Raw genomic sequence first — 19034 nt, 5'->3', positions numbered from 1 at the left:
TCAGAGAGTTAAGGTTGTCTAATAATCAGGGACTTTATACAAGATGACAAATCCATTTAGGGACAATTTCCCTTTCTAGCAGCTCTCGCAGTGCAAATCAAAACTCCTAACCAGCCTGTGTCATCTCCACAGTAGGCCAAAATTAACTGAGAATAATTTTTTTTGTACAGGAAACGTTTTATATTTTTTTTAATGTTTATATATTTATTTTGAGAAAAAGAGAGAGAGAGAGAGCACAAGCAGGAGAGGGGCAGAAAGAGGGAAGGAGAGAGAGAATCCCAAGAAGGCTCCACACTGCCGGCACAGAGCCTGGTGAGGGGTTGGAACTCACAAACCGTGAGATCATGACCTGAGCCAAAATTAAGAGTCAGATGCTTAACCGACCGAACCACCCAGGCGCCTCAAATTGATAACAATTTTTGTGCTGACATGGCTCCTGGCCCCCAAAAGGGACGAGTGGCCCCCGGATGACGTGTGAAGGTAAATGCCTCATTAACTCAGCTGATACCTCAGTTTGATTCTAGAAACGAATAGACAGAATTTGGCTGCAGGGGTTTGTTCTTCGGAAAGAAGTCAGACGGAAGGAAAAGTTCCTATTTTGCTCTCTCCTCTTTCTGTTTCTCTTCTTGTCTGTTTTCTCCTTTGGATGCAGAGAAGCAAAGTCAAAATTGGGCAGTGGAACATAAAAGACGGCTGTCGCATCTCCCCAGCCCTGCAGCCGGGTCAGTCAGCCGGAGTGCTGTTGCACAATCAGATCATTTGGGGGAGTCTATGAAGAGTTCCATGACTAGGGTCTGCTGTCGACTGTGGTTGAGTTCTCCTTATGTTATTTCCTTTTTAGGCTTTGAAACCCAAAGCTTCCCAAGTGACCAGAGGGAATGAGGGCACGGGGCCCACACACCATGCTCTATGTCCACAGCGATTGCGGGTCTCACGGACTCACTGTTCTCTACTCCAATGACTATCAGGATCATAAAGGATCCAGCTGGCCTTTGTCCTTGGAGGATAACTTCTAAGCCCTTGGAGTTTGCCAAGTGATAGAATTGTCTTTGTCGTGATTCAGTCAGGAAGCCTGCCTGTGTAATGAACCCTCAATAAAACTCTGGACGCCGAAGATTGAGTGAAACTCTCTGGTTGGCAATACACTGAGTATTGTCACTCTTAGACACTGAGAGGGGACCATGACCTGAGAGTGTGGCAGAAGCTTTGCTTCGATCTATCTCTTCTTTGGGCTGTTGCTAATGTGTATCCCTTCCCTTTACGGCAATAAAACTGATAGTACATAGCACTTTCAGTGAGTTCTGTGAGTCTTCCTAGTGAAATATTGAACCCAAAATGGTGGTGGGACCTCCGTATTCGCAGTTGGCTGGTCAGAAGGGAGGGTAGCTCTGAGGACCTCTACCTACACGACTGGTTCTGAAGTGAGGTCAGTTCTGTGGAGGTCTGACAAACGCACCGTTCTGAACCTTCCAGCCACGCCTGCCTTTGCCTGTCAGAAACTTAGCACCATAAGCTCAGCTTGTGCCACAGGAAATGCCCTCTTTGTCTTCCCACTTGCCAGCCGTTCTGGTGAGCGTCTTGGAAGATGTTCCAGTTTGTCGTAAACCCAGTGGGTACACTTAGGAAATAGCACTCCATGCCATTATTAAAAACACAATTAATAAAATAATCATAGGGGCTCCTGGGTGGCTCAGTCGGTTAAACGCCTGACGCGTGATTTTGGCTCCGGTCATGATCTCACAGCTCGCCCGTCTCATGATGGGCTCCACAAGGAGCCTGCTTGGGATTCTTTGTCTCCCTCTCTCTCTCTGCCCCTCCCCCACTCGCACTCTCTTGGTCTTTCTCAAAATAAATAAACGTTAAAATAAATGAATAAAATAACCATAAGTGCCGAACGCCAACATTTGCTAGTTGCTTTTCGTGCACTATCACCGTCTTATGAACAGGCACAGTTCCCTTCTTTTTTACAGAAGAGGAAACTGAGACTCAGGTTATATAATTTGCTCAAGGTCATACATCCAGAGAAAGGAAAGGCCAAGGTTTAAACCTTGTCTGTCTGACTCCACTACTTGAACTCTCAGGCTGAATGCTTTCAGATCATAGTGTCTCCAATCATTCCCACAAGAAGGTATATTTCTGGAACCTAACAGCACTCAGTTTTGGTTTTTCAAGAAGCAGTTCCTGAGGGAACTCGGGTACAAGGAGACACTAGGAGAGAGGTGGAGAATTGAATCAGGGCAGGTAAGACAGCCCATAACATGGACTAACTAGCCTGTCACCACAAAGGTAATGGAACTGGATCCTGCCTGGCAACTCTTGAAGTTGTAGTACAACTTCTGAGATACCTACAGAGGTTGTCCCCAACCTCGCAGGGGTATTTTGACACCAAATCCTATCAGTCCATTGTTAAGAACATTCCATTCCAGCCTACCCTGGGCATCATGGGATCTAATTGTAAACAGAGCCCGTGGGCAGTGGAAGAGAGCCTTCCCTCCATTGGAGTGGTCACACTTGAGAGGTTCTGGGGGGTGCTGACAACTTGAGTGACCCCTTTCTCATGGTTAAGGGTTCAGTGACACAGAAAGGGTCTACCTGTGCTGTCCAACACAGTAGTCAGGAGCCACATGGAACTATGTAAAATTAAGTAAAATTAGATAAAATTAAAAATTCATTTTCTCAACCACATTTCATATGTTTGTCAATCATATGTGGTTAGGGACTACTACATTGGAGAGTACAAATATAGAACATTTGCAATAATGATAAAAGTTCTATTGTTCTGCACTAGTCTGTGCTGTTATGTAAGAGGGTTTGGGGAATATCCCTTCTAGGAAGTAATTTAGCAACACACACACACACACACACATAAAACCTTGCAATTGTTTTTGTTATTATTATTCTTTTATCTTAGAGTGAGAGCTAGAGTGAGTGGGGGAGAAGGGCAGAAGGACAGACAGACAGACAGAGAGAGAGAGAGAGAGAAACACTCAGCATGGAGCCCAACATGGGGCTCAATCCCATGACCCTGGGACCGTGACCTGAGCCAAAATCAAGAGTCACACTCTCAACTGACTGAGCCCCCCAGGCGCCCCAGTTGTTTATACCTTTGACTGACCAACCCTAATTGGTCAAGGAACTAATCCTTGAACTATCTATGAGCCATCTATGAACAAAGATGTTCACTGTAGCATTATTTCTAATAACACATACATACAAAACCAGAAACAATTTAAATACCCAACATTTGGCGTGGGCTAATTAGATTGTGCTTCCATAAGTTGGAATGCTACCCATTAAAAATTAGATTTTAAAAAGTCAAATGAAGTGGAGAAATTCTTTTGGTATTGAAAGAGCAGACCTAGGCCCGCTGACTAGTGACTATGTCCCCGACATGGCCGCAGAAAGAAGTTTCTGCTCAAACCTCAGAACACGCCTCCTCCCCTTTAGTAACTTACCGATTGATGCATTCTTCCGAAGTCTGAGGTGGGAGGAAGGGGAGTGTGAGAGGCGTGGAAAGTGTGAGTAGAAGAGGGAGGGCTTCTCTCAGGTAGGGGCCAGAGGCAGGAGCCTTCAACCCTGTCCAGGCTTAGAATGATCTGGGAGCATTTTACCCCTCCCCAAACCAATTAATCAGAGTCTCTGGGGATGGTGTTTGGTGCTAGGTATTTATCTAGCACAGCAAGGCTGACAGCCAATGGTTAATAGGTGACCAGTGAGAAACGTTCTGTATACACTGAGGCCAAACATGTTAGAGATCCTCAGACACAGTGGTTCTTAAACTTCAGGTGCATCAGAATCTCTTGGAAGACTTGTTCAAACACAGATTGCTGAGCACCACCCCCAGAGTTTCTGATTCAGTAGCTCCGTGACCACCAGGCTCAACATTTGCATTTTTAACAAGTTCCAGGTGACGCTGATAATTGCTGATCTGGGACCACACTTTGGCAGCCAATCAGCTGAGTCCACGACCCTTCCCCACCCAATCAGGTAAGGCCATGATCCCTATAAAACCTTTGTGCTTTTGAAACTTGCTCTCTCTCCCCACCGGTATCTCACTGCTGCGTCAGTGCAGGTAGGAGATTGAGCTTGAGCTAGCTCGAATAAAGGCTCTTTTGCTTTTGCATCGGACTCGGCTCCCTGGTGGTCTTTGGGGATCACGAATTCTGGGCATAACAGTATCAGGAGAAATGACAGAAGTAAAAAATAAAAATAACCGTGCACTATATTAAAACATTTATTACACAGTTTAAATATTTTTATCACTTACATATTTTACACACTTCCTATACCGATCATGTTACCCCTACAGTCATAGATAAAATTTTTTAAAGTACCCACATACACAAAATTTTTGAAGTCTTTAAAATCTTTATTTTCTTATCTAAGTCACTGATAACGCTCTTGAACGGATCATGAGTACGGGCTGAATTGAGAAGTGAGACACTGAAGATCTGCCCCCCCAAGTTCTTACCAGAATTTTTCAGGTTTGATTATTCAACCAATTTTAAATATTCCTATCTTAGTACCTAATCCATATTTCTTTATCTTGACCACAAGATGGTAACAAGACTTCCTTAACCAGGACTGAACTTGTTTGCTCATTGAATTTATTCAGCAAACATTTGTGGGGGAGCCATCCTCCCTCAAGCAGGCAGGGTCCCCCAGGTGTGCAAACAAACAAGAGGCAGACAAACATCTCTCCAAGCTGTAAGCTCAGCAGATGCTGCATCCTGGGCATGAGTAGGACAGCCCAACAGTCTCCCTGTCCCTTGTCCCCTGTCCCTCTTGGTTCCAGCCTACTGAATGTTCCCACCAGAAAGTCCTCTGGGTTGTGACACAAATGCTCTAAGTGCAAAGAGTGTCAATATAATAGTGTTCTCCTGATGGGCTCAAAGGAACAGCTTCAGCATTTAGGTTCTCAAGATCTCTTCAGGGAGCTTGGAGGAAATAAATCTGCATCCTTTTTTTAAGCTATTTAATCAACAATGTTCTGCATCACAGCTTATACTACGTGCGCAAGAATACCATACCATCGAGTCTTTCTTTATTTTAGACTTCACTTCTTAAACACAATGACACGATAGCATTTGTACAAGCAGGTACTTGTCTGATGAATCACAAGTAGAAAAAAAAGAACTTCTCCAAGTATGAAACTTGCCTCCATTTCAGAGTCTACAGTAAATCTGTTTGATAGCCATTAACACTGTCACTGTGCTGAGGTTTGCTGACTCTTTTGCTTTGAACGCCTCCTCTACCAGCTACGCAATTCATTTACTCATAAAGAGCTATGCAGTTTACCAGCTATGCAGTTTACTAGCTATGAATTTGGCCATAAGGAGCTCTTCATGTACTCATCGTTGATTGATGGGTTGGTCTGTGCCAGGCATAGTAGTGAGTGCTAGACCTATAAAGTTGGATAAGATACAGTCCCTAGCCTCAAAGACGTTATAGTGGAGAAAGCCCAGGTTTATAATCAGTCATATTTCTCTGTGATGAATGTCATAGCAGAACCATAACATGATGCCATGGTGCACTGAACTCATGTTTTGCCACCCCTGGTCTCTCTTAACACCTAGAACTTAATTAATTTTTTAAGTAGTGTCCACACTAGGTATAAATCTCAGTCCAATAAATCAACAGTGTCATATATCAATTTGTCATTTTTTCATAGCAGTTATATATCAGTCTCTGAGTCCCTGTTCCACCAGAGTAAGGAGAAAGATAAGCAAGCTCAGTTCTTCCTAAATTTCCCCCACTCTTATTCCCTAGGGCTCTGTAATCGATTCCATGACAGGGGCATTGCTAAAGTACTAAGGTTGGATGGTGGGAGAGAGGTGACATCTGGCGTTTGGTTATTGGACACACAGTTTTCCATCAAAATATCCACTGTCTTGTTGACACGGTCCTTGGGTCCAGAGGCTCACTACTACATCTGGGCTGTGCTTAAGCACAGGAAACTTGACCTTAGCATCCCAGGGTCCCATCTGTGCCGATCACAGCATAGCATTGCTATCTCAGGTGTTGCTGTCTCCCAGAGGTGCTATTGAGAAGGCACAGGTACCTCCTTGGAGGACCCTCTCTCTAGCCTGAAAAAGTCCTCCTGCCTTTATGTCTTACCCAGATACTCTCTCTAGGCCCAAGGAGGACTGTGGAGCGCGGCCTTGTGTTTATAATAACCAGAAACACCACACTCATTTCTGGTTTCTGCGCTGCTGTTTCTCCCCAGTGACAACAAGCCCAGAGTCTACTTGGGAAAGGGGTGGCAGTGAGGAGGAACTGTCCCAGACACATATGGGAATACTCTGCTGAGTACTGCCGGCTCACACCTCCCACTGGCAGGCCTCCAGGAGAGCCTCCCTTGAGCTGACTGCCTACAGCCAAGAGGAGCCTCAAAAAGGAGATGCTTCCACGGCAATCTTTCCTTGCTTCTGGATGTTGGTTCTGTCTGCCTCGCTTTATACTGTCCCTTCTCAGCCCTGAAGCACATCGCAATTATGGGGGAACTTAAAAAAATACTGATGTCTGTGATCCCCCTTCCAGAAATTCTCATTTAATTGGACTGTCATGGAAGCTGGCCACTGGTTTATTATTTTAAGCTCCCCAGAGATGAGCATTCAGCCAGAGGTAACCACGGGACCCTTGCTGCACCCATCCCGTCCTGGTTCCCCCAAGATCCATCTTACTATCCCGGCCCTTTGCTTCTCAAACTTTTCACATTACAGCATGCAGAGAAATGTGTGTGTGTGTGTGTGTGTGTGCACGCATGTGCACAATAGCCTAAGTAAACGAAACCACCTAAAGCCTCTGTACCCCTAGGAGAGGTTCTAGTACACCATAGGGAGGGATGTAGTTCTTATCACCTGTCAATGGGTGGGAGGCAACCAGTGTGCCCACTGGGGTTGGGCAAGTCTGGATTAAGATAGGTATCCGCCCCTGGGGCGCTTGGGTGGCTCAGTCAGTTGAGCTTCCGACTTTGGCTCAGGTCATGATCTCACAGTTGTGAGCTCAAGCCCCATGTCAAGCTCTGTGCTGACAGCTCAGGGCCTGGAGCCTGCTTTGGATTCTGTGTCTCCTCTCTCTGCTCCTTCCCCGCTCATGCTCTGTCTCTCTCTGTCTCTCAAAAATGAATAAACGTTAAAAAAAAATTAAAGATAGTCATCTGCCCCTCAGTACACAACCTGTATATAATTCCCCTCAAAGCATATTCACATGTGTATTATACATGTGTCTCTGAATTGGGATATTTGCTCAATAACCTTTGAGGTCCTGCTATGTGTCACTAGCACTCAGCACAGGGAATGTAAAGATGAAAAGACTGTTTTCATCATGCAAGGGCTTCTAGTCTCTATTAGGATGAAGGTGTCTTATAGGCCAGTATCATTCAATACTTTACTGAGCCCAGTGAAAAGTGCATTCTCATTCAATTAGCTGTGTGTCCTTGGGCAAGTCACTTAGCATTTCTAAGGCTCTCTTTTTCTCATCTAGGAAATGAAAGGATTTTGCCAGATCTGGAAGATCCCTTTAAGCTCTCCATGTCTACTAATGATGGGGCAGGAAATCTGAGTTTGTTGAATAATTCCTTTGACTTCTATAACCATGAAAATCAGCTTATTAAAGCAGGGATCTGAACAGATATTTGTACAATCATGTTAATATTGGCATGATTTACAACAGTCAAAAGGTGGGAACAACCCAAATGTCCAACAAGTGGATGGATAAACAAAATGCCATATAAACATACAAAGGAATATTATCCAGACTTAAAAAGGAAGAAGATTCTAAGGGATATAGGAGAGCTCTTTCAAAGGGACACATGCACCACAATGTTTATAGCAGGACTATCAACAATAGCCAAAGTATGGAAAGAGCCCAAATGTCCATCGATGGATGAATGGATAAAGAAGATGTGGTGTATGTATATATATATATATATATATATATATATATATATATATATATATATATTGGAATATTACTTGGCAATCAAAAAGAATGAAATCTTGCCATTTGCAACTACGTGGATAGAACTGGAGGATATTATGCTAAGCAAAATTAGTCAGAGAAAGACAAATATATCACTTCACTCGTATGAGGACTTTAAGACACAGAACAGATGAACATAAGGGAAGGGAAGCAAAAATAATATAAAAACAGGGAGGGGGACAAAACATAAGAGACTCTTAAATATGGAGAACGAACAGAGGGCTCCTGGAGGGGTTGTGAGAGAGGGAATGGACTAAATGGGTAAGGGGCACTAAGGAATCTACTCCTGAAATCATTGTTGCACTATATGCTAACTAATTTGGATATAAATTAAAAAAAAAATTAAAATAAAAGATGGAAACAATTACCCCCCTCCCCCCCCCCACACACACACAAAAGACTAGCTTTGTATGAATGAGCAGTTTGAACATCCCTGCCTTGTCTTCAGAAAAACCCAGGGCTGACAGAAGGAGGAACATTTGTCACTCGGTACCAATCTTGTAGGAGAACTACAGGGTCCCTTGGCTTTCTCATCCCCACACGTCCCATGCGTGGTTTGAGTTCCACTGCATTAAGAAGATCCATCACCTTTGTGACTTTTCCTGCCAGAAAGAGTCTCCAAAGTCAGACTGATACTCTGTGTCACAGTTGAAGAGAGCCCAGCTGGACCCACAAGCTGAGCCTTAAGGGAGGGTGCTATAATTCGCTGTCATGTGCTCTAACAGATGAGTGGCTCTGAAGAAACAGTCTAATAACCACAATATTTTAGTCACAGAAGACCTTGCCCTCATTCAGAACTACAAAACAAGCAATTCTCACCTGTGCTATCACATGCACATTGAACTATGTAATAAATAGTTCACTACGCCAGTGTCTATGCTCAATAAAGGTTTGTGCATTTTCCTTCCAGAATGTACTTACCAAGAAACCAAAAGCCCCAACCCACGAGGACTTTGCATTTTTATTTACTTATTTATTTATTTATTTATTTTTAATGTTTATATATATTTGAGAGAGAGCGAGACAGAGATTGAGAGGGGGCGGGGCAGAGAGATGGAGGCACAATCGGAAGCAGGCCCCAGACTCTGAGCTGCAGAGCCTAGAGCAGGGCTGAAACCCACAACCAGTGAGGTCTTGAGCAGAAGTCCCATGCTTAACCCACTGAGCCACCCAGGCTCCTCCCCCACCCGTGAGGGCTTTCTTAGACACAAAGCTTTGAGTCCTTGACTTTTGAATCGACACCTAAATTCTACTCTGTGTGTTATCATCTCTGCCTGAAACTTGCTATGGCAAGTGTTTTTCTGATCAGTATAATTTCTTCTAGGAGTTACAAAAATGTTAATAAGGAATTAAACATATTCAAGGAGATGTCACTGTGCACATACACTTACATACAGACTTACATGGGTATATCATTTTTTTATTTTTAAAACCCTAACTCTCCTGATAATAAAAGAAAAATTCTTCATTGAGAAAATGTTGAGAGTAATAAATTAGAAAACAAAATGCATTAATTCCATCAAACCGAGGAAACCACTTTTACCTTTTGGTACACATTTTCCCAGTCTTTGAGCTACCTGTATATTTAGTTATATTTTTACTTCATAGTTCCTAGTATTATATTATTATAAATTATATTATAATTTATATATGATATTATATACTTATATATATTATATTGCATTATAAACTTACATTCACTTAATTATATTTCATGACTTTCTCTGTATTGCTATTTCTCTAAAACATGATCTTTAATTACTGCATAGTATCCCATTTTAAATACAAGTTACCATAATTCAGTAGTCAATCCTATTTCTGGAAACTTAGTATGTCCAATTTCTTTGCTATTCTTGCTATTGCCAGGGTGCCCATCTTTGTCCTCTTTTCTGGTAATGTCCTCAGGGTAAATTCTTAGAAATGTAATTTTGGGGTCAAAATGTAGGAGTATTTTGATGATTTTTTATTTATCTTAGTAGCCTTAAGGTTGGAGAAATTGGGATTCAAAGCCACTCTTTCCATTTACAAACTATGGGACTTTAAGGCGAATTACTTCTATACATTACGTATATAAATGACTTCAGCAGTTTCATCTGTAAAATGGGAATAATACAACAGAATTAGTTGTAGCAATTTATACTTCCCTGAGCAATATGTATGAGAAAGTTAGATCTCACACTCTTGCTAATCTTTTTTTTTCTTAATTTTTACCTTGTCCAGTAAATTAAAATTAAACTTAATCATTTTTATTGTAAGAATGTTGAGTATTTTTAGGTTTTTAATTATTTAAAATTTTGCCCATTAGTTGCCCATTCCTATTTTATATTGGCGTATTTAACTTTTTTTAAATGTTTTTATTTAAATTTCAGTTGGTTAACATACAGTGTAATATTGGTGTACAATTTAGTGATTCGACACTTCCATAGAAACATTATATTCCTTATAATTATATATTATATATGTATACATAACATTTTTACTTTTTGGTAGCCAAATCTATCTTTTATTTTTATTTTATAATCCTACTTTAGATTATTATAATTCTATTTTATTTAAATTTTATATTTAATTATTTAAGAGCAATTTATCTGGGAGGTTAATCAAACTAATGAAAACATAGCAATAAGTCAGAATCCCCGCACTTTGGGGACTTTTGAGTCACAAACACCCAGGTCTTTTGGTCTTTGGGTCAAATTTATGGTTTATCCTTGCTTCTGCCTAGTTGACTGTCAGAGCTAATGGGTCAGCAACACAGACTGTGATCTTCTGGGTTCTTGCTAGAGATGCAAACTGTGAGCTCTGGCTGTTAACTTGTAACAGAAGCTGTTACCTTGTAACTGAAAGCACTGGCTAGTCTGAAAATGTCAGTTCTTTCAGAATTAATTTATGAATTCCAATCAATGTTCAAACACTGTCATATGTTTTTACTTAACTATGGTACTAGTGTTTATCTGGAAGGACAAGTGGGCAGAAAGAGATAGAAATTCTTGGCAAAAGATTCACATTCCCCGATATTCAAAATTCCTATAAAATTACAATAAATGTAGAAGCACAGTAGTGGAGGGGCGCCTGGGTGAATTAGTCGGTTAAGCGCCTGGCTCTTGCTTTTGGTTCAGGAATATACAACCAAGTCAATGACTTCCTCAAGTTTAAGTATACCTGTAAACTGAGAACTCAGTATTCCCAGCTCTCCAGTGATCTTTCAGACCTTGCCTGCTATTATTTCTTTCCATGTGTTGTCCACTCACAGGTCCCAAGACATGACTTGTTTTGGCTATTTACTTGTAGTGTATTCTATTGATTCCACCTTCTCTGCCTCCTTCACCATCTAAACTGTACTTTTTGTTCAGATTCCAAATTAAGATTCATTCAATCCATTTCCAGAGAGTGGGGAAATCTAGCCTATAATGCTTTTCACGGCACTATCATAATTGGCTCTCGATTCTATTCTGCTTACAGACACGTCTTATGTTCTTGTTCTTGGTGGGGCTTCTCACTTCTTTATCACCGTTCACCCCGCTCTGAGCTCTCTAGGCAGTAACCATTTTGATGACTAAGGCAGGCTATGATTCCAGTTGACTATTCCAGTTTTCATACCTTCTGCTCTGGTGATGGCTGGAATGAACAATGGCACAGAGTGGATGAGACGTTCTGCTTCACTGGAGTTCAGTGGTGTCATTTCTTCATGCCATAGCAACGCTCCACTGATGGAGTTGCCTGGACACTGCCCCAGGTGACTGCCATATACCTGTTTTTGTTCCTCCATCTTCCTTCTTTTTCATGAACGGGATCTGATTTTTTGCTAAATGGCTTGTTCCTTCAAGTACAGCCACAGTAAGAGATGTTCTTTGCCAGAGCAGTATGAGATGTTGATCCAGGGGAGGACTTAGGCCACCAGCAAAGCTTTTAAAAATCCTTTTATGGAGGCACCTGGGTGGCTCAGTCGTTTAAGCGTCTAACTCTTTTTTTTTTTTTTTTTTTTTTCCAACGTTTTTTATTTATTTTTGGGACAGAGAGAGACAGAGCATGAACGGGGGAGGGGCAGAGAGAGAGGGAGACACAGAATCGGAAACAGGCTCCAGGCTCCGAGCCATCAGCCCAGAGCCTGACGCGGGGCTCGAACTCACGGACCGAACTCACGGACCGCGAGATCGTGACCTGGCTGAAGTCGGATGCTTAACCGACTGCGCCACCCAGGCGCCCCTTAAGCGTCTAACTCTTGATCGCAGCTCAGCTCATGATCTCCCGATTCATGGGATTGAGTCCGCATCAGGGTCAGTGCTGACAGCTCGAAGCCTGTTTGGGATTCTCTCTCTCCCTCTTTCTCTGCCCCTCCCCAGCTCATGCGTGCTCTGTCTCTCACACACACAAAATAAATAAATAAAACTTAAAAAAACATTCAAAAAATCTTTTTATTGCCTCAGCTCTGGGCCTCTGGGAAAATAAAAGGAAGAGTGCAAACGGCAAGAAAAATGAAACGTTTTCATATTTTCTTTAAAAGTGCTTATTTGAGGCACTCTCAACAATAGCCAAATTATGGAAAGAGCCTAAATGTCCATCAACTGATGAATGGATAAAGAAATTGTGGTTTATATACACAATGGAATACTACGTGGCAATGAGAAAAAATGAAATATGGCCTTTTGTAGCAACATGGATGGAACTGGAGAGTGTGATGCTAAGTGAAATAAGCCATACAGAGAAAGACAGATACCATATGGTTTCACTCTTATGTGGATCCTGAGAAACATAACAGAAACCCATGGGGGAGGGGAAGGAAAAAAAAAAAAAAAAAAAAAAGAGGTTAGAGTGGGAGAGAGCCAAAGCATAAGAGACTGTTAAAAACTGAGAACAAACTGAGGGTTGATGGGGGGTGGGAGGGAGGGCAGGGTGGGTGATGGGTATTGAGGAGGGAACCTTTTGGGATGAGCACTGGGTGTTGTATGGAAACCAATTTGACAGTAAATTTCATATATTAAATAAATAAATAAATAAATAAATAAATAAAAGTGCTTATTTGTGGTTGATGCTGTTATATGCCACATCACTCTTGACCACCACATTCACGGCAGTTTGCACTATCTTCCTTTGGAGCTTTAACAAATTTATTAAATAAAACTTGCCCTTAGGTTGCTTTAGCTTACCTCTTCCTGGCTTTAATTAGATGTGATCCTGTAATATTTAATGGAAATTTATTAAAGTATAATCTAATCGAATAATGAAAATGGTTTGACCAGAGTACTCACACATAATGTCTTACTCTTTCTTTATTATCGTGCCTTAAAATATTTAGTGATCATACTTGCCTCACATTATGAAATTTTTTCAGATGTTTCTGAAACTGCTGGATACGCAGTAAAGCGGCTGGATACATATTTTCTCACTTGACGTATCTTCTATTCCCTTATGATGTCTAAGATCATAAATAATACATCCATTGTTTATGTGAGAAGAAGTTGCAAGGTTGCTGCTTAAAGATGTTACATTGTTGCCAAAGAGATATTATTTTCTTAAATCTTTAGAAAAACTAAGGATCAAAAACTATACTTTAATCTGAGGATGTACATAAGAGATTATAATTTGAGAACTGTTTCGTTTTTCCCAGAGGTAGAATTAGGTAAATATCGGGGAATTTACACATATGAGAAGATTTCCAAGTACTTAGTTTATTTTCCTTTTTTTTTTTTTTTTTCCATTGATAGCCATTCAATGGACAGTGCCTTCTGCTTGGCATATCTTTTAATCTTGGAGTTTAGAGAATTGTGGGTTTTTTCCTTTCCTTTTCTATTTTTTTTTTTTTAAGTCTTACTCTTCACAAGGAAGTCAGAAGTGTGACAAGAAGGTGTGATTTTTAATTTACACCAGAGTCTCGCAAATAATGACTTTTCACACGGAGCTACTGCTGCTTAGCCTAGGGGAGGAGCTTTGTGGCTACTGTTGTCTTAGCAAATTAAATCCACTGCTGTAATTCAGCAAGACGTCCTTCTATATTTAACCCTTGTTTTCGGCTTTGCAGCTTGGTGTTTGTGAATGCTTATTACTTTGTAGTGGACTTGTCTTCTAGGAAATGGATTTTGAAGGCTGTTACCTTTTCAGATTGTGCGGAGTATGAAAGGTAAACATGTTTTCCCTTTCCACCATGCTAACTGCGATGTTGGAAATTATAACTGATTCAAATGCACAAACATGAAAAATACAATAATAACAATTTTGAGAACTTCTAGCGATAAAATTTACATGCACGATCTAATAAAAATTTCTATCTTTCCTTAAGGCTCCAATTTCTCTAAGAGAAGCTTTGTCCTGTCTTTATAGAAGAGCCAGGGTCTTACTGAACACCTACCTCATTTAGATCAAGAGTTAAAATAGGAAGTAATGTTAAAAGATGAAAAGTTTTAAGTTTTTTCAGTTCCTCCCCAGTCCATTTAAAGTAATTTGGATTGAATTATAAAACACAGGGAATGAGCTGTGAAGAGAAATTTTAAAAATTATTGAAATTGCTATACTTTTAGGAGGTTTCCTAAACAGTTGCAGAAGAATAGTGGCCTGTAAAAATAACTGAACAGTAAAGGAACATAACTTGCAAACTTTGTATGCACACACTCATTTCTGATTATTAAAGCACTTAGTTATTTTCCCACTTTGGAATTTGCCCAACACAATTTTTTTTTAAGTTTTCAATCAATGTGCTCATTTTTCCTAGTTATCTTACCAAGCATAAAGTTCTAGCACTGAATAGAATATAGAAGAGTATTAATGGAAGGAAGGAAAGAGACATTCAGATTCTTCTGAGAAATCTGGCTTCTACTTCCTCCTCCTGCTAAAACAAAGTCCTCAGAAACACAACAAGCTAGCTCTCTTTCCTAGCTGGGAACATCAAGGGGTTAAACAATCTTGGTTTGCTAAGAATCTTGTCAGGCTTTTATCTGCTCCTTCCTCCCTTCCTCCCTGCCTCCCCTGCCCACCCCTTTTGTAAATGTCAACCACTTCCTTACGAGCCTAGTAGTGGTGAATTTCACACCTTTCTTTTCTTTGTGAAGAAACCTGGGTGTTAATGGTACAGGATTGGGTACCATTGTACGGCTTTGGCTGTCTGTTAGTAAAGCTGAGGGATGCCTGTGGAAAAAAAGTAGGAGAAGGTGAAGAAATTTGAGAAATGAGACTAGGAAATAGGTTCAAACCGGTCTCATTTTTTTAAGAGAGTATTTGTTTTATTAGTAGCTTTTAGATGTGTATTCGGAAAAGAGTAATTTTCAAGAAGCTTAGTATTGAGAGTTTAAGAGTCTGGCAGAGGGAGGAGCTGAGACTAGAGAGCTGATTGGAAAGCAAAATAAAAATAAAAGAACAACAATCAGAGAAAAACTGAAGAATCCTTCTCTGACCTTTTATTCTACAGGTGTATTTACAGGACACAGCAATGGAAACTTGGTCAGTTGATCAGGTCTGCAGTTGGTTGGTGGAGAAAAACTTAGGAGAGCTAGTTCGTAGGTTTCAAGGTGAGTTGTTTACACTTTGAAAAAATCTTAACACAGCAGCCTAAATATTGAGTGTCCTCTATTAACTGCTAATTACTCTCGTTGCCTAATGCATGTGAATGGGGGTGTGGAGTCCTTGCAGTAGGGAATTTTCCTTTTTCTACTGACCGTGGTAGAGTTTGCATTTGACCTAGCAGCCAGAGGAGAATGTAGTATTTCAAAAAGAGCTCAAATAAAACAAAGTATTAAGAGTTAAAATACATATTTGATATATGCATTTGGCAACTGCTTGTATCTTTAATGCAGCATGTGTTCTGTTTGGTGTGGGATTTACAAGTTTTGGATATTGCCTGGGTGGTACTAGTAAGAATGATTCTCTGAGAAGATTTTTTTTTTTCCTTATAAAAACAATGCCTGTTACAGAGAAATTGGAAGGGGCAGGCCTTAATGTGGAAGTAAAAAGTGTTATCGCGACTCCATGTTCTGAGACTTTCTTAGGAGCAGAGAGCAAGTGGGAATGATGCGGTATCAGCGTTCTATCTTTGTAAAAATAGAGAGAATTTTGTAACTTCAGAGGACAGGTTTAGAGGATCCTTTTAACCCCAGATACAATTTTGCTCGTTCAGAGTGCTGTGTGTTATTACAATGCTTTACCAGGCAAGCGTGCAGAAACATTTTTTTTTCTTTTTCCCAGAGGAAGAAATAAGTGGGGCTGCTCTTCTAGCACTTAATGATCGGATGGTTCAGCAACTGGTAAAGAAAATTGGGCACCAGGCTGTTCTGATGGATTTAATTAGAAAATATAAGCAGAAGAGTCAAAGACTGGAGCCCCCTAGAAGCCCTAGAGAAACAGCCCCTCTCCAGCGAGCAAAAGCTGTCTCACCGTAAGTCTGGTCCTGAATGACCTTCGTGTTGAGGCTGTGCTTTCCCCAAGCACAACGTTTGGGGTTTAAAACTCTGAAAACTGGGACCATTTTCAGCTAGATGGTGTGTACAGTATTTCTAATATCTGCATCAAGGACACTTTCGCAAAGTTTTATGAATCAAGATACTTTTTTTTTTTAATGCGCCACTTTTAAACACTGATTCCAGTTGTTAGGGAAGTCCTGTAAACCGGGCGTTCCTATACAGAAGGCTCTGTAGCAGGTGGTTGAAGTGTCCATACAGCACGAGTGTGAATGGGCTCCTGAAGCTTGGGTCTTAAAATCAGGTTTGGGGAAAGGTATCTCTTACTGTTCCTTTGCTTTTCCTTTGCCAAGGATTTCTTATAGTGACTAATTTATAATCTCCTCTAGAGGCTTGCACGGTATAATTTGCTAAAGACTCTTGCCACAATGAGTTTTCTAATTTCTCCCTAGAATGCTAAATGCTAAGATCACATCCCACAAAAATCATGTAGAAAAAATTGTGGTGCCTTTGAGGTTCAGGGATGGTTTTGTTTGTTTGTTTGTTTGTTTGTTTGTTTTTATCACTGACTAATGCAGTGAAAAGGAATGATAGCAGGAATTACAAAATTAAGATGTTCACTTTACAAATCTACGCCCCAGGATCATTTCAAGCATTCTGACTTGTTTTTTTTTCCCCCATATTTTGAGACTTTTTGCAGTTTCTAGTATTAAATAATTATTCATTAATTTTTAACAGAAGATTATGATGTTGATGAATACCATTCTATGTCTTTAGTTTTTCAGATCGTATCTATAATAATATGTATTCCTGTCTTGTTCTTTGATAGGGAATACAACGTTAGGGAGACGTGGCCTAAGTAACTTTATTTCTAGAATATTTGGTTATTTGGAACATGGAGGGGAAAAGGTAGTCTTGAAGGAATGGTCCACGATCAGCCTGAAGATTCTACCACCTGATTTATTTGAAAGATTTCTCTTAAATGTTCTTTTGACATATCTATGTAAAATCACACTCACAATATGTGACTTTTGATGAAGTTCCCATTGTATGCTTCTATTCCTTTCCAGCAAAGCGTGGGTGTGAACCTCAAACAGCTCTCAAAGTAATTCCCAGCATTCTTGGATGAGTTGGACTTTTGAGCTGGAAGTTCCCTTCAGTTGACTGGAATCTTGATATTGCTTTAGGCACAGCTTGGAAGAAAACAGACAGCCTGGTTTCCACTGCAAATCAGTTTACAGTGTTCTCTAGTAAATGAGAACTAGCAGGACTTCCAGGAAATCTGGGCTTAATTCCTGGTTCTACCACTGCCTTGCATTAAGTTAAATGTTGATACTCCTGTTGCTTCTTCTGTAGGTTGTGAAAAGTAATTCAGTACCTAACTTCATGTTAATTCACTGATGATGTTGGTTGTAACCTAAGCTTTGAGAAAATCTTTCCTCCTTCAAATAGTCTCATTTCTTTGTTAACCTGGTTAAGGAAGCCAGTTTCAAATATTGCCAAGACTTGGAACACTGGTAGTCCAGGGATTTTTGAGTGGGGGCTTTTCACTCTACCCAGGAAGTAGCTTATTCACTTTAAGGATTGGTTAAATTAATCTGGTACAAAACCACAGTTGCTGGTGGGGTTATTGGTTATATTTGGTTTAAACGCTTATTGGCTATATTTGGTTATTGTCAAATATGTTGTCATTTGACAAATGTATTATCACATGGGAATCATGATAATGAAGAGTGGCATGAGAATATGCTATTTAATTAAACCCTTTCAGGAAGTGCCAAATAAAGAAAGGAACTTGGTGCAGTAGAAAGAACCCTAAAGCTGGGTATCAAAACACTTGATTTCAGACCTCTCTTCTGATGATAGCTACTCCTCTAACCTTGGAGATTTGCTTGGCTTTTTTAATTTTAATTTTAATTTTTTTGGAGTAAAGATTACTTTTTTAATATGAAATTTATTGTCAAATTGGTTTCCATACAACACCCAGTGCTCATCCCAACAGGTGCCCTCCTCAATACCCATCACCCACCCTCCCCTCCCTCCCACCCCCCATCAAGCCTCAGTTTGTTTTCAGTTTTTAAGAATCTCTTATAGTTTGGCTCCCTCCCTCTCTAACTTTTTTTTCCTTCCACTCCCCCATGGTCTTCTGTTAAGTTTCTCAGGATCCACATAAGAGTGAAAACATATGGTGTCTGTCTTTCTCTGTATGACTTATTTCACTTAGCATAACACTCTTTCCAGTTCCATCCACGTTGCTACAAAAGGCCAGATTTCATTCTTTCTCATTGCCACGTAGTATTCCATTGTGTATATAAACCACAATTTCTTTATCCATTCATCGGTTGATGGACCTTTAGGCTCTTCCCATAATTTGACTATTGTTGAGAGTGCTGCTATAAACATGCTTGGCTTTTTTTAGATTCAACTGCAAAATGAAGTGGGCAGAATGAATAATGCTTAAGACTCCTTCTGAAGAGTCTATAGTGGCATTCTATATTGGAGATTGCAGATGGGTTTCGATGTGAGTGCAGATTTCTTTTAGTGGCTGATGGTTGTCTAGTATGTTATGTTGAACAGTATTTGTAGGCCACATCTGGAAAGGATATTTGGCATCCTATTTAGATGTGAGCAAATCATAGGAATATGTACTAGGTAGGAGTATTTACAGTT

At 40.4% G+C, this 19034-nt stretch overlaps 1 protein-coding gene across 2 annotated transcripts in view; it reads left to right on the top strand.

The window, feature by feature from the left end:
• Positions 1-15023: 15023 nt before the first annotated feature.
• The window catches only part of SAMD3 (sterile alpha motif domain containing 3), a 56787-nt gene continuing 52776 nt past the window's right edge, over positions 15024-19034 (top strand). For both annotated transcript variants that reach the window (XM_078447317.2, XM_060616632.3), the window contains exons 1-3: positions 15024-15122; positions 15380-15479; positions 16153-16342. In XM_078447317.2, the coding sequence (XP_078303443.2) occupies positions 15401-15479; positions 16153-16342 (269 nt within the window). In that variant the 5' untranslated portion in view covers positions 15024-15122; positions 15380-15400. The remainder of the gene's footprint in view (positions 15123-15379; positions 15480-16152; positions 16343-19034) is intronic.

This window comes from Panthera onca, chromosome B2, assembly GCF_046562875.1.
Source record: "Panthera onca isolate mPanOnc1 chromosome B2, mPanOnc1 haplotype 2, whole genome shotgun sequence".
Lineage (NCBI taxonomy): Eukaryota > Metazoa > Chordata > Mammalia > Carnivora > Felidae > Panthera > Panthera onca.
Note: the sequence above shows the minus strand (reverse complement) of the source record. Positions and strands in the feature narration are given on the sequence as shown.